At 42.3% G+C, this 14,933-nt stretch overlaps 1 protein-coding gene across 3 annotated transcripts; it reads left to right on the top strand.

Annotated features, from left to right (window-relative positions):
* Positions 1-833: 833 nt before the first annotated feature.
* tent5aa (terminal nucleotidyltransferase 5Aa) lies at positions 834-12,743 on the top strand. Of its 3 annotated transcripts, none has more exons than XM_008431927.3 (3): positions 834-8,045; positions 8,293-8,741; positions 9,463-12,743. In XM_008431927.3, exons 2-3 carry the CDS (start codon positions 8,304-8,306, stop codon positions 10,240-10,242), a joined length of 1,218 nt encoding a protein of 405 aa, XP_008430149.1. In that variant the 5' UTR covers positions 834-8,045; positions 8,293-8,303; the 3' UTR covers positions 10,243-12,743. The 3 variants fall into 3 exon arrangements, with proteins under 3 accessions (XP_008430149.1, XP_081472881.1, XP_081472880.1); XM_081616755.1 differs by having other exon boundaries at positions 8,274-8,741; XM_081616754.1 differs by having other exon boundaries at positions 834-8,741.
* The last annotated feature ends 2,190 nt before the right edge of the window (positions 12,744-14,933 follow it).

Raw genomic sequence — 14,933 nt, 5'->3', positions numbered from 1 at the left:
GCAGCTAAACTATGGGCCTTTATACCAGAAGCAGTAAAAAGAGCTATATAGCTCTAGAGCTCAACGATGGCTCCCCTGTTTTACAAAAAACGAAGCTATCCCTGCTTAAAATATATCTTGTGTTTCAACAAACCAAAAGTTTAGCTCCCAACTCCCATTTTGTTCTCTTAAATATCTTCTTTTGATAATAGGTGATGAAAAGCTATGCAGATGATAATCTAGAAAGCCACCAAGATGAACATTCTCAAGCGTTCAGGTCCAGGCTCGTCTTTGGGTTCTTTATCTCATATTTTCTAAAGGTTTTTGAAAACATCGAGCGTTGTTCCCGTTTGCACAAACGTCTAGACGCGAGTGCGTTTCCTGCTGCCTTGCAGCAGTCGCGCAGATAAGCGGAGCTGCTGACAGAGGTGTTTGTGAAGCAAACACAAGGGATTCGTAATGAGTGCTGGTTTGTCTTTTTTTTTTCTTCCATTTCTGACATGAAGAAATCCCATTTTGATTCCGATGTAAGGGTGGTGGTGACCAGTCTGAACCCAATGGTGACATTTTTAAAGCCAACACAAGACAATCGTACAACTGATAAGTAGCAGATTTCTACATGTTGGTATAACTTTAATTTTCTGTTTTGGGGTGGGTGGATTTAAATGTATAAACTATTTCAAAAACCCTACATTTTAATGTATTTAAACTGGAGTTTTATGTGACTGATCTAGAATGCTTAAATTGGCTTTTTTGAGCTTAACATGAGGTCAGAATGTTATTCCCTCATCAAAAATATGCCTGGGGTGTTGCCTTGGGCTGCACAGTGACGCAGAGCTGTTGCCTTGCAGCAAGAAGGTTCTGGGTTTGATTCCCGGCCTGGGGTCTTTCTGCATGGAGTTTGCATGTTCTCCCTGTGCATGTGTGGGTTTTCTCCGGGTACTCCGGTTTCCTCCCACAGTCCAAAAACATGACTGTTAGGTTAATTGGCCTCTCCAAATTGCGTGTGTGTGTGCATGGTTTTGTGTCCTGTGTGTCTCCGTGTTGCCCTACGACAGACTGGCGACCTGTCCTGGGTGTACCCCGCCTCTCGCCCGAAACGATAGCTGGAGATAGGCACCAGCAACCCTCCCGACCCCACTGAGGGACAAGGGTGCAAGAAAATGGATGGTGTTGCCTTGATTCTTTCTTCCATGTCTGAGAAATCCCCATGGCAATCATTCAGCTGTGCAAAACACCCCTCCCCTCAAACTCTCTTCCTTGGCTAATTCGGACTAGCCAGCTGCAATTAAACATCCGGTGGAGCTCATTATACGAGTTCTCAGTGCAAACATGGTAAAAACATTGACGCTAAAGGGGTTAATAGAGGAGCCATGTTGTGATGACTACCTGAAGGAGGAGTTTCCGAAAGAGCAGGAGTTTTTAAAGAGACACAGGCCCAATTAAGAGTCGTTAAATCAGGAAGTAAAATTTATTTTCTATAGCATTTGTATAGCACTTACAACTAAAGGTGTAAATACTTACTTGATTGTGCTATAAAATGGCACTATGTGCCTAAAAAGTACATAATACTGCCCCTTTAATTGTAGGACGGAAGGTAAATAAAACATCATTTACAACTTTTCAGAAAGAAAGACCTGTAAATGATATGCATTTGTTTTACCCTGGTACACTAAATAAAATCCAGCGCAACCTACTGCCTTCAGAAACCACCTGATTTTGAGACACAGGTTTTGCTGCAGAACGTTGGTGAACAAAGAGTATCGTATAGAGCAGGGAACATGTGGCGGAGAGGTCGAGGGATAAAGCCTGCGTGAAGATTAAAGCAGAGTTGAGTATAAATCTCAAACTTTGGACATCTCATCTCTCTGGCTGTTTAATCTTTCATCCACAACTGGAAGGAGTTTGGCTGCAAAGACATGGCATCCACCGAAACTGACAGGAACTAACAGAAACAGCCAACAAGCCGATGGAGATCCTGGAAGAGCTGCACGGATCCACAACTATCGTGGGAGAAAGTGTTGACAGAAGAGCTAATAGCTGTGCACTCCACAAATCTGCCCTTAAAGGGTTGCGAGAACAAAGCTATCGGATGTCTCATTTGCAGTTTGTTACAACCGAAAACATGTGGAAGAGCGTGTTTTAATCGGACGAGAACAAAACTGATTTTTTTTTCTTTTTTTATTCCTGCAAAACTGTGCACCCCCATTGCGATGGTGAAACATGGTGGTGGCAGGATCATGTTTGTTTTCAGCACGGACAGATGGGTCCAGCTAAAAATCCTGGAATCCTAAAATAAAACCTTTCAGAAACTGTAATAAAGCTTTATCTTCCATCAGTGGTCCTAAAAGTACAGACAGAGCCATAAGCTAACGTGTGCATGAATGGCCCAGTCAAAGTCCGGTCCCTAATTCAATTGAACATTGAATCAGGGACTATGTCAATAAAAGGTTTTTTTTTTTTTTTTTAAATCACGTTTGGCAAAGCAAATGACTTGAGCTACTATTTTTGGAAGGTGACGCCATGTAACATAAATTACATGATATTGAGCATCTTTTCACATTGATCGATTATTTCAGGACTTCTAGATTTTTTTTTTTTTGCAACCAAAATTACAGATTTTGTGTTGCTAATTTAGAACTATTTGTTAAAATTTTGCAATATCTTCACTTACATATGACATTAAATGTGACTTTTTGTCACTCGCCATATCGATGACGGACTTTAATTTGACTTGAAGTAAGGCTGAGGCCGCAGAGTCATAGAAGAAATGAGTACTGCCACCTACAGGTGGGAGTTAGCAGTCACCTCAATCTAGTTTTTTTTTGTGTGTGTGTTTTTGTTTTGTTTTTGGCATTTTTGCTAAAAAAAAAATTGCAATTAACCCAGTCATGCAATAGCGCTAAAACAAAAATGGTCGGAGTATTATTGATTTTTGTGTGAATTTTAGATACCGCGGAATAAAAACTTGAAGGGACCGATTCTTTTCATTTGATTGAATATTTTCTTGTTCTCTGTGTAAATGGAATCAGACACTGTATTTAATCTGCAGCTTAAAACAAGAGGGAAACATGGCCTGTTTGAGTTCAATTGTTAAACACTCCAGCTCATCTCCAAAAGCAACACTGAGTGTAAATGAAGTGTCAGACAGAGTCTTTAAATTAATTTGGGTTAATTTACAGAATCCCACTTTGGAATTCTTGTTTTTTTAAAGTGATCAAAAATATATATATTTTTTCATCAACATTGGCACACAGACCCGATCTGAGGAGAAAAAACTTCAAAGGAAACAGCAAACAGAAACTTTATGGTCAATAACTGTAACTCACACAGGAAGATAAACGATGTTGGAAGGCCAAGAGACTCTTTTCTCCTTTTCTCTTTACCGGGCTCAGCTGTCCAGACAATGTTTCATGGACTCCAGGGAGAAACTTTGTGCGACTGTAAAAGATTGCTTTTCAAGGAGTTGAATACGTCCCTCTGCAAAGAAAGCAGGGTTTGGCTTTGGAAAGTTGTCTCTTTTTTTTGTTTTGTTTTAATTTATTCTTTCCTTGCAGAAAAACACAAACTCATTTGCTTGGGAAAGACATGAGCAGAGAGAGAGAGAGAGAGAGAGAGAGAGAGAGAGAGAGCAAAAAAGAGAGAGAGAGGAGGTGGGAATTCTATTTGATTTCCAGACATCATCATCATTGTCGTCGACTCATTCCCGTCTATCAGTAATCTGCAATACGTGAAGACCTCCATTTCACGATGAGTAATGAGGTGCCAAGTCGTATTTACACAAAACATCTCATCAGTGATGCTGTGCGCATGTGTGTGTGCGTGTGTGTGTGTGCGTGTGTGTGTGTGTGTGTGTGTGTGTGTGTGTGTTTGTAATACTTTATGGGGACCCTTTTCCTGACACATACTACGGTGTGGGGACCCACTGCTCCTTGTGGGGCCTGAAGCCTGGTCCCCACGAGGGGAAATGCTGTTTTTGGCTCAGTGGTTAGATTTAGGACTAAGGTGTGAACTGAGTAGGGGTTAGGGTTACGGTTAGAGTTAGGATAAGGATAAAGTTTAGGCTGTAGAAATGATTGGAGGTTGATGGAAAGTCCCCACAAAGATAGCCACACAAACGCGCGCGCACGCATGTGTGTGTGTGTGTGTGTGTGCGTGTACCTGCTGTTTGTCTCTAACGGTGACTTTTGTTTGGCTCTGAACTGATGGTGTGGATGTGGGAGCTGGTCCAATCCGTAAGCGGCCGAGCCTCCGCACCTGGGAAACGCATCGATGAGTCTGCTTCGGGTCTACTGTAACTAGTTCCACATATATTTCCAGATGTGGGATTCGGTTTCAGAGAGTTGTTTTCGTCCGACGCGAGCCAAGTTAAAGCATAGAAAAATAAAACAAAAGATTGCAGGTCTTCATGAGAGGACAACGCTTTCACCAAGTCAATCTGTTTGGCGACGGACCTGAGAAACCAAGACTGGCACTTGAGTAAAACTTGTCTGGCAACACGATGTAAGGTCAAAGATTTCAAAATGCAACAAATCTAAAAGAAAAAAATCAAGAAGAAATGAGAACGTTAATGGCATTTTCACTTGGGTTGCAAAACCATCTCAGAGAATATTGACGACTCTAAAAGGAGGTCATAAAAAAGAAGCGGTAATTGAATGTGTTTAATACTCGACAATTAGAAAGAAAAGTGGCCAAAATAGGTGTTTTTGGTTGTAAATTCAAAATACAACACAAAGGTCTGTCTCACATTTACCAAAAAAACAAACTTGACATCAAGTAAGGCTGAGGCAGCGGTATCATAGTTGAAAGAAGTACTGCCACCTACAGGTGGGAGTCAGCAGTCACCCGAATCCAGTTTTTTTTTCTTTTTTTTGTCACTTTTGCAAAAAATTTACAATGAACTCAGTTTAAAAAATATTTGGATTACTTTTGATTTTTGCGGAATTACAAAAAGCTGAAGGAACTGATGTATATAATTTGGAATCAGGAGTGTAGAGGTCCATATACAAAAGTTATGGCGGGCCGTATTTGGCCCCCAGGTTTGACACATGTGCCTGAAGTAGTCCATGTATGCTTTTCAAAACCTTTCAATGTGGCTAAAATTAGAAATGATTCCTCAAAGAAGAACGGGACAAAATTCCTCCATAGTAATCATTAAGGATAATAAATAATCATTGAGTTTAATGACATTTTCACTCTGCCAGTGGTGGAACAGTCTGTTATTACGTTTTTGTTTTTCCCACAGGACTAAGCTTGGTTTGGATAGCTTTTGCTAATCAGGAAACACTTGATGGCACTTAAGGACGGAACAACGGACTTACTGCATGCTTTTATTTCTGCAAAGCATGTCTAAAGGTCACATCACACCGTTTTTATTGGGTTGAAGTCTTAACTTCAAAAGGCCTTCAAGACCATCGTCCTTTTCAGCAGTTTGGTGACAGATTTGCTGCTCTTTCTGGGATTATTTTCCTCCTGGTGAGATCTGACAGGAAGATGGCCTCACTTTTCACTCTCTGTTACATGGAGGGGTTCTCAAAAAGCCATTGGTGGCAATTTAAGTCATTCATTCCACACGTCTGGCTGTTTGTTAATGTTGTGTTAACTCAGTGTTTGAAATTTGTTTGAAATAAAATTGCTTGATTTCAGAATTGCGTTATTCTTAGAACTGCAATTAAAATCGCATGTAAATAAGCTTGTACACACTAAGTCATTAAAAAAACATGCCGTCATCCTCCAACTACTTCCTGTCGACTTCTTCTTCGTAGTTTGCGCCAGTGGCAACTTCTGGTTATTGATCACATGACTCATGTGAGGTGAAAAAGTGTCTCCACTGCAGTTTTGCGAAATAAACCAATTTTGATATGACCAACAAAAATACAAAACAGCACAAAAACACCTTGTCACAATGCAAAAACTTTTTTAATCAGAAAACGAGCCCCCTTTTATATTTCCTTTTCAAAATTACCATGTTTCCATTAAGCTATTTTCTTTTCAGAATATCAAATTTTGCTATTATATGGTCTATGAAAATGTACTTATTCTAGCACAACCACTTTTTATCGAAAACATGTTTTTTTCGAAATTGGAGTGTTTCCATTAAACAAACTTATTTTCATTCAATTTGTCCAATTTTAAAGGTCAATGAGTTTGCTACCCCAGTTATAGGTTGAATGGAAAATAACAAAAGAGTACAAAAACAGGTTTTTTTGTGTTTGAGGACTTTGAATCAACTGATTCCTGCTCTGTTTTAATTTTTCTTTTTCACTGTAGATTTGAGGGCGTTTTTACAATCTTCGTCCATCTTTAGGTGTCGTTTTGTTATGTAGAAGAGTTCATGGTGACTATCCATCACCATGTTAGACAGTGAATTGAGCTGTTAGTGCTGCCATCTGATTTAAACGATTCAGATGCGAGTACTCTTTCTCCGAGCAGATTAACGGAGTTCAAAGTGTCTGAAAATGGCCTTGTACCCGCCATGATGGACAGCACCTAAGAGTTGTTCCTTCCCACCATCGCCGCATGCTTGCTCTGGAGGACGGATGTCCGCTAGGCCATTGATTCAGACACATTTTGAATTCTGGAACATTGTGATTAATTGCGATGTGTTGAACTAGCTTAATGGTTGGCTACGTGAACTAAATTTGGACCGTTTAATTTTGTGTAACTGCATATGAATTGAACATATTTCCAAAGTGAAACAAACTGAATTGAATGGAACAATGGCTTTCCATAGGTCACTGCTGCTGATGTCTGTAGTCGACAGTATTTACACTTATTGGGGATCTTTTAATGAAATATACTTGAACAGAAGCTGCTACTTCCCATATGACTTTCCATTTTGGCTTAATAAATACTGACAGAGTAGATTCTATCGTCCGTTTTCTTTTTGCTCTTGGGGAAGTTATCATTTTAGGACCTGGTAAACCACATCAACTTTAATATGCCGTGACCCTGGCATGAAAATGATGTATTTACTTTTTTCTATCCGGGGTATGTGACTGTACATCTGTCATTGTGGCTCTTACAGAATCTCTAGGGTTGCATTTCATTAATTCAAGACCAAAACAAGCCCACAGGGGGCGACATAAGGACACGACATGAACTGCAGAAGAGGCAACAGACGATTGGGAGATTAGAAAAGGCTCTAATATTTAGAGTCGTGATTATTTTTTTTTTCAATATTTTATCAGTTCGGAAGACTTCTCTTTTTTTATAAACAATAACGACCCTGGAAATCATAGGCGATATTCGACTTTGAAAGTGAATTTTATTGAATCATTTTTGCATTAGCGCCACTGTAACGTGCTCTCCTTGTGAATGCGGGCTTCGACGTACTAATAAAACGCATTAAAGGGCTGCAGCTGCTCGTTAGGTTGTTATAATGTGGAGCCGCGGGCTCACAGAGGGGCGGGCTGAGACGCCGCTGATATCCTCAGACTTTCAGACCCAGCTCTTCCAGAGCGCTGCTGCGCGTCGAGTGGGACTGGTAACGGCGAACTCTCTCGTCCCCCCCCAACAAAAGTGGGGGCGAAAAAAAAAAAAAGGAAAAGTTAAACCGAAAAAAGTCAAGAGGAAAGCAGCAGCCGGCGCGCACACGAGCTGTATTAAAGGGATCATTTCCTGGCAGCGGGGGTGTGCGGAGAGAGACATTAAAATGATGCATGAGCCGTGCGTAAAAATCCGAAAGATTCCTCTTATGGGCTGACCGTTGGACGGAAGAGAACTGGGCCAAAAAAAAAAAAAAAAAGCGCGACGCGGAGAGAAGCTTTATTCATGCAAATTCGTGAAATCATAGGCGTGCCTTCGGGCGATGGAGTCACAGCCGGAAAGGCAAAGCCCCCCCAGTTGGATCATCCCCGACCTTCAAAGACTGTGAAGCGCGGCGCGAGGACGCATTGACGGCCACACCGGGGCAAATGTTCCAAAAGCAAGAGGTCTCTTTCTTTCTTCTCCGTGTTTTCCGTTGACTTGACTGGCTGCTGTTCTCCCAGAAGTCCGTGCAGCGGTTCTTCTCTCTCAACTGGATCACTACTGAAAACTTGCCGCAGCAGTCATCACTATCAACAGTTGGTTCTTAATATATATATATATATATATTTTTCCCCATATAGTCATAGATGTTTACACTCACTCGCGGAACATTCTGAGAAGCCCCGATGCAGTTTATATTACCAGCATCTTTATTTGCACGTTTTGTCGCCTAAAGACTTTAAACAAAAAAAAAAAAACAAAAAAAAACAATTCTTGAGAAAACTTTTTCATTTTTTTTTCTCTCTCTCTACCAAATCGTCGAGGATTTTGTTTTTCCTCCAGCCTCCACCACCATGTCCGAGAGCGACAGCAGCTGCTGCTGCTCCAACCCGGGCGGCGGGTTGTGCGACGCGGACGCCAACAGCGTCAGCGTCCTCAGCTGGGAGCAAGTGCAGCGGCTGGACGCCATCCTCACGGAGACCATCCCGATCCACGGCCGGGGGAACTTCCCCACGCTGGAGATGCAGCCGCGGCAGATCGTGAAGGTGGTGCGGAGCCGGATGGAGGAGAAGCAGATCCACGTGCGGGACGTCCGGCTGAACGGCTCCGCGGCCAGCCACGTCCTGCACGAGGACAGCGGGCTGGGCTACAAGGACCTGGACCTCATATTCTGCGCAGACATGAAGGGCGAGAGCGAGTTCCAGACTGTAAAAGACATCGTTTTGGATTGCCTCCTGGATTTTTTACCCGACTGTGTGAACAAAGAGAAAATAACCCCGTTGACTCTGAAGGTATACTCGCTACTTTATTTGCCGCCTGCTTTTAGAAGATGCTGCACACTGACAGTAAGAGCACGTATAGGTTAGAGAAATGTAGAATTGTACAAAACACCATAAAAAAAAAAGTGCTGAGGCAAAGAAAGCTATTCTGCGTTGTTTTTATTTGGGTCAATGCCATCCTTAAAGGCTAAGAAGGAGTTGATTGGCCGCCTCAAACATTTTTGCCTTTTAATATGTGTTTGTTTATACAGATTTGAAAGAGGAATCTTGCTTAAGACAAAAGAGAGAGAGAAAAGACAGAGAACACAAAAACAACAATCTGTGCAAGTTGGTTTTTAGGAGGTAGTTTGTCTTGTCTATGTATTGGTTTTCACCAAACAGCAAAAAATAGTTTGAAAAAAGTGCCTTTCGATTGGTTTATAAGATATTAGGATTGATTTCACAGAGGTTATAGGCTTTAAAGTGCAGTTAGGGGTTTTAAGTGATAGTAAAACAAAGGGGGTTAAGAGGATAGAGATAAACCAATTTAGAAGGGATCTCCCTCTTAGGCTTTCTAGACTGTAATGTCTGAAATGTTTTTAATTCAATAAAAAACATGTCATAGTTACATGTCTAACATTAAAATACTACTTACTGTTACATAATTAAAACTCAAACGTGCTCATCTTGTAGATTTTTCATTGCTTAAGTGTTAACGTCACCTCTCTCAACCCCCTTCCTCTCTCAACCACAGGAAGCCTACGTGCAAAAGATGGTGAAGGTGAACAACGACTCGGACCGCTGGAGCCTCATCTCTCTCTCCAACAACCGGGGGAAGAACGTGGAGCTGAAGTTTGTGGATTCCCTCCGGCGGCAGTTTGAGTTCAGCGTGGACTCCTTCCAGATCAAACTGGACTCCTTGCTTCTGTTCTACGAGTGCTCTGAAAACCCCATGTCCGAGACCTTCCACCCCACCATCGTGGGCGAGAGCGTCTACGGCGACTTCAGCGAGGCCCTGGACCACCTGCGCCACAAGATCATCTGCACCAGGAACCCAGAGGAGATCCGAGGCGGGGGCCTCCTCAAGTACTGTCACCTGCTGGTGAGGGGTTTCCGGCCAGCGTCAGAGTCCGAGATGAAGTCCCTGCAGCGCTACATGTGCTCTCGCTTCTTCATCGACTTCCCAGACATTGGAGAGCAGCAGCGCAAGCTGGAGTCCTACCTTCAGAACCACTTTGTAGGGCTGGAGGACCGCAAGTACGACTACCTGATGACCCTCCACGGAGTGGTCAACGAGAGCACCGTGTGCCTGATGGGACACGAGAGGAGGCAGACCCTCGGGCTCATAGCCATGCTGGCGGTGCGAGTCCTCGCAGAGCAGAACGTCATCCCGAACGTGGCTAATGTGACGTGTTACTACCAGCCTGCTCCTTATGTGGCAGACGGTAACTTCAGTAACTACTACATAGCGCAGGTGCAGCCGGTGTTTGCCTGCCAGCAGCCTGCATACTCCACATGGCTGCCCTGTAACTGAGTCGACCCAAAGGGAAAGGAGGAGGGCAAGAGTCTGATTTCTTTAAACAGGAGTGAGTGCAACCATTATGGCCTCAGATCTGTCCGACGTGTTCGACGGCTGACAGAAGAGAGTCCGCCGTTTTAATGTTTTGCATCAAAGCTTCTGTTTTAGTTCATACATAAAGTATGAATGATACATCCAGAACAGCTGCCGTGTTTTCAGCGTGAATATTACGCTTTTGTTTTCAAACGCCGACCTCACCTCGTCCCACCGAGGCCAAGCGGGGGCGTGGGGTGGGGGGCTGGGAGAGAGGAGGTGTTTGTAAGCAGCTAATTTTGGGTATATTGAAAGCGACGGCTGAATGCAAATTTGTGCCTAGCCTCGAAGCGAGCAGCAGAACTGTCACAGAGACTGATCGAATCTGTCACAAACCAATTAGGCTGCCGACCGAACGGCTGCATCGCCGTCCTCGAGCTGACAGCTAACTCCAGCAAAGCTTTTATGGGTGGTCTGCTCAGTGCAAATTAACACTCACACACACGCACAGACATTCAGAATGAAATCAGAGGTGTGCGTGTGTGTGTGTATGTGCTTGTGTGTGCAAGGCTCCTGACCAAGTACTCGGCATCCCTGAACCGAAACCAGTTGCCTCTTGACTGGTCAACTATGTCCACCTTGCACCGTTGCAACCAAAGAATCTTTTTGGACCACTTCTGACATTGCAACCCAATTTTGACCTGGGAAAACTGAACACAAATATGAAGCTATTGTCATACCTGTTTGTATATGTGAACATGTATTAGTTTCTAAGTGCCTCTTGCCTCTGAGCGGACAAGGAAAGCAGTGAGCAGGCAATGTGACCCCACTCTGGTAACACCCCCATATGCTTCTGAATGTATTTGTGATGTCACACACAGTCAGTGTTGAAATGAAAAAAAAAAAGGGGCACCATGCTTTGGTGCTGAAATTTTCATTAAAGTAGCAGCCAAGTGTGTGATTGAAAGGTATTTTTGCAATGTTTACATTCTTCAGATTCAAAAACGTTATCCTCAGCGAACGATATTCTATCCGAGTACTGTTGCGGCAGTTAGGAGAAAGGTCAGATCACCAGCAACGACAACCAAACAACTCCCAACTGGTATCTTATCTTCTGTATATGTTGTACAGCGGTGCTTCTCTTTTCCCCCCCTCGTCCGAGAAAAAGCAGATCAAAAGCAAGAGAGGAGAGGGTCCGAGGGAGATCCCGCTGTGTGTGGTCGCTGGGCTTCATCCCATAATAGCAGGATATTTCCAGAGACACCTCAGATCAAGAGATTCTGTTTGCTGTAACACCCTCACAGTGAATTCCTCAGCTGCTGCCGAAGAGCTCAAAAACTCAGCCAGGGTTGGGGGTTGGGGGGTCCGCCGGGTTCAGGGTTCAGTGCCAGACACCTTTAGCCGCACCCCTAAAGTTTAACAATGTGCTGATGGGAGTGCTGAGCCTATTGAAGACGGAGGGGGAGAACCGGAGGAGAGACAGGAAGCAAAGAAGGGGAAGAGTGATCAGTCTGGAGAGATGGGTGCAGCTGGTGATGGGGTTTTATCTCTTTAGGACGAGTGCGCTTTGCCGTAGTGAACGTGTTACACTCACGCTTATATTTCAACTTGTAGCAGCTTGCAACCTTTATGGCGAAAACAAAAATGGTCTATTTTCAGCACTTGCTCTGTTTCAATGAATGTTGATTAAGAAAAAGGGAGAGAGAGAGAGAAACGAGTGTGGAGACAGAAATCCACATACCAGCCACAGGAGATTTCAAGTTGCAACCTGTGTTTCTTAGGTTACCTTATTTGGTGTTCATCAGTGTTCTTTTTGGTGTTCATTTCTTGTTCATTTTGACAAAACCTGTATACATCTCTATGTATATATCTACTTTTAGATATATGTCTATAAGTAGAGAGTGGGGAGAGAGACAATTATTCACTTCACCTTAAAACATAAACTGCACTGCAGCTTTTTGAAATGGCAGGTAGAATGTGAAAACTTAGGGTTAGCCATAGAGCCGCAGGTTTCCCCACCAACGCATCACTTTTACGTTGTCTCTGAAAACACACTTTAGTCTTCAATGCCCATGTTGATAGATTGTAAAGGTGATGTTCGTCGATCTGCACTTAATGAAGTCCTGACAGCTAATTAGCTAGCTAGCTCCAGTCTGCCTGTCACCTCTTGTGTTAGAGATCGTGGGTCTCGAGTTTGTTTCGGATTTTTCACAGACTTTTACAAAAACCACACGTTTGGAAAAAATTCTTGTCTTGTATGTATATTTTTTATGATTGTACTTCTTATAAATGTATCAGACACTGCAGATGTTGCGGTGCTTTTGAATCTGTGATCGGGCTTCAAAAGGATATGTTCTCAATAGATGTTTCTTTTTTCTTTTTTTTTGCTATGTTATGTCGTGTTCAGTTGGTTAAAAAAAAACAACGAAAAAAAAAACTAAAGCTGTTTTATTCAATAAAAAAGAAATAATATGAAAACCAGATTCATAACGGCTTCCATGACTCATCTGTTTGAATCTAAATCCGTTGGGTTCAGACGTTCACCAATGCGCAATGATGTTCAGGTGGGTTCTCTCAAATCCACACAGTGGCCCTCTGGGTCCAGAGGGCCCAGCCAGAATACAGTCCAGAACTGGCCATGCTGAAAGCCAGAAAAAGCTGTTGAATGTGGGGGGATTTACATGGACCCAAAAAAAAGAGTAGAGCTCATCAAATTCTCTTCTGAGGCAGCATCCACCAACAGCAAATCAGCAGTCTGACCAGTGATCAGCACTAAGGCCCGCTGCGTGGCCCGGTCCAACTGGATCCCTGGCTGGCTAAAATAAAACTGTCAGTCACTCAAGTCACATGACAACCTGTCCTAGATCCAAACAGCTACAGAGGAGAAAACGCACAACGAGAACGAGACTCACCAGTGACACCGTTCTAAATATAGAAGATGTGATAATGATATTACTCCACATAAGCTGTATTTACAGCTTATTACCTGAGCCATTAGAGGAGCGGCTGGCCGATCCACACTCGGCGGCCATGCGCGGTAGTTATTGTGTATGACTTTTTCCTGTTGGCCCTTTCCTTCTCCAACAAAGAAATGCCAAGAGACCACGTTCATGTATTTCAAGTTTGCCTGTAAGAGGCATCTCCAAACGGAAACAGAGTGTTTTAACGTGACTCCTCTGAAGTCCCAACACATTATGATCAGGTCTAGACACACTTTGGTACTGAAGAAAGACTGTGGCTTTTATCTTTTATCTTCACATGGTTTCAGAGTTTCTCTTGGAGTGAGTCTCTTGACCACCAGTAGAGACAGTCAACAATGCTGCCAGTTCACGCTGGTTTGGATGCATTGTTTTACAGAAGAAAGCTGGGAAGCCATCCTTGTCCAAAACCACACAGGCTTGAAAAGGAGTACACTGACTGTTTGGAAGCAGACACATGTAGCCCTTTAAAGAAAAAAATACGTTGTTGCTGAACATTTGCTCACCATGACCCAACTTTAAAACAATTATTATTATTTCTGACTTTTTCATTGTACTGTAAAGGGAAAAAAAAGATGAAACAAAGGGATATTCTGTGAAAAGCTGAAAAAGGGCTATTGCCTTCATTATAATGATTAACCATAACTTTCAGGAGTCACTTGTGAGAAAAACACCAGAAAAAGTTCATAGACTTCACTTTCTTCTCAACAATATTGAATGTTTCAAAAACTTTCTCAAAGGAATAGGTCTGCATTTTCTGAAGTAAAGTTCAACTCTTGGCATATACTATATTTAGCATGTAAATTAGTTGGTGTCAAAGGCCAAACGTAAAGTGTAGTCCATCTGAAGTCCCAACACATTATGATAAAGTCATAATGTGAGTCTCTTGACCACCAGTCTCTTGAACTTCAATCTGAAAAGCTAATAATTTATCTGAAAGCTGTTAAGCCATTGGCCATTTACACTGAGTGGTATTTTAGTCAGTCAGTCAGAAGACCTTTTATTACATGGGAAACAGAGGTTGGAAGAGGTGAAGAAGTCAGCCATCAAAAATGTTCCTGTAAGAAATCTACTGAGAACAGAATGTGTAATGTTTCTAGTCGAAACATCTGTCAAATAAAAATTAAGTGTCAAAAATAAAGTTTTTGACATTCTTAAGTGTTTTACTTAGAGTCTAAAACACAGTTTTAGACAGTTTTAGACTCTAAATAAAACTGTGTTTACTTAGTGTGTCATAATTTTAGCACAGCCTTTTACACAGCTTTACTTTCATGTCAGATGTTAACTCTGACAGGAAATGCTTTACATGTCTCACTCTCAGTAGATGCTTCAGTCAGGAAGATAATGGCAATGTGCCACCTCCAACATTCATTTCCTGCTTAAATTAATAATACAAACATATACCTGTTTACAAGGTTAGTTTGGATTCTTAAAAGTACGATACTGTGACATTATCAGAAATACGTCCCTCACCTTTAGCAGAAAAACGTCATGTTTAAAAACCTAAACTGAAAATGGAAAAATTTATGAGATACGATGCTGTTAGCAGATGCTAACACGATTTCACAAGAGACTAATACTAGGTTATCATTGTTTTCTCAAGTTAACAATTCCTAATTACAAGGCTAATGGTCACTGATGCATAAAGCTGCATCAATCCACCTATCTTTTTGACACATGACATTGACTGTGGAA

Source organism: Poecilia reticulata, chromosome 16 (genome assembly GCF_904066995.2).
Source record: "Poecilia reticulata chromosome 16, P_reticulata-male-v2, whole genome shotgun sequence".
NCBI lineage: Eukaryota > Metazoa > Chordata > Actinopteri > Cyprinodontiformes > Poeciliidae > Poecilia > Poecilia reticulata.
The sequence above is the reverse complement of the archived record's forward strand: the minus strand, read 5'-3'. Positions and strand labels throughout refer to the sequence as shown.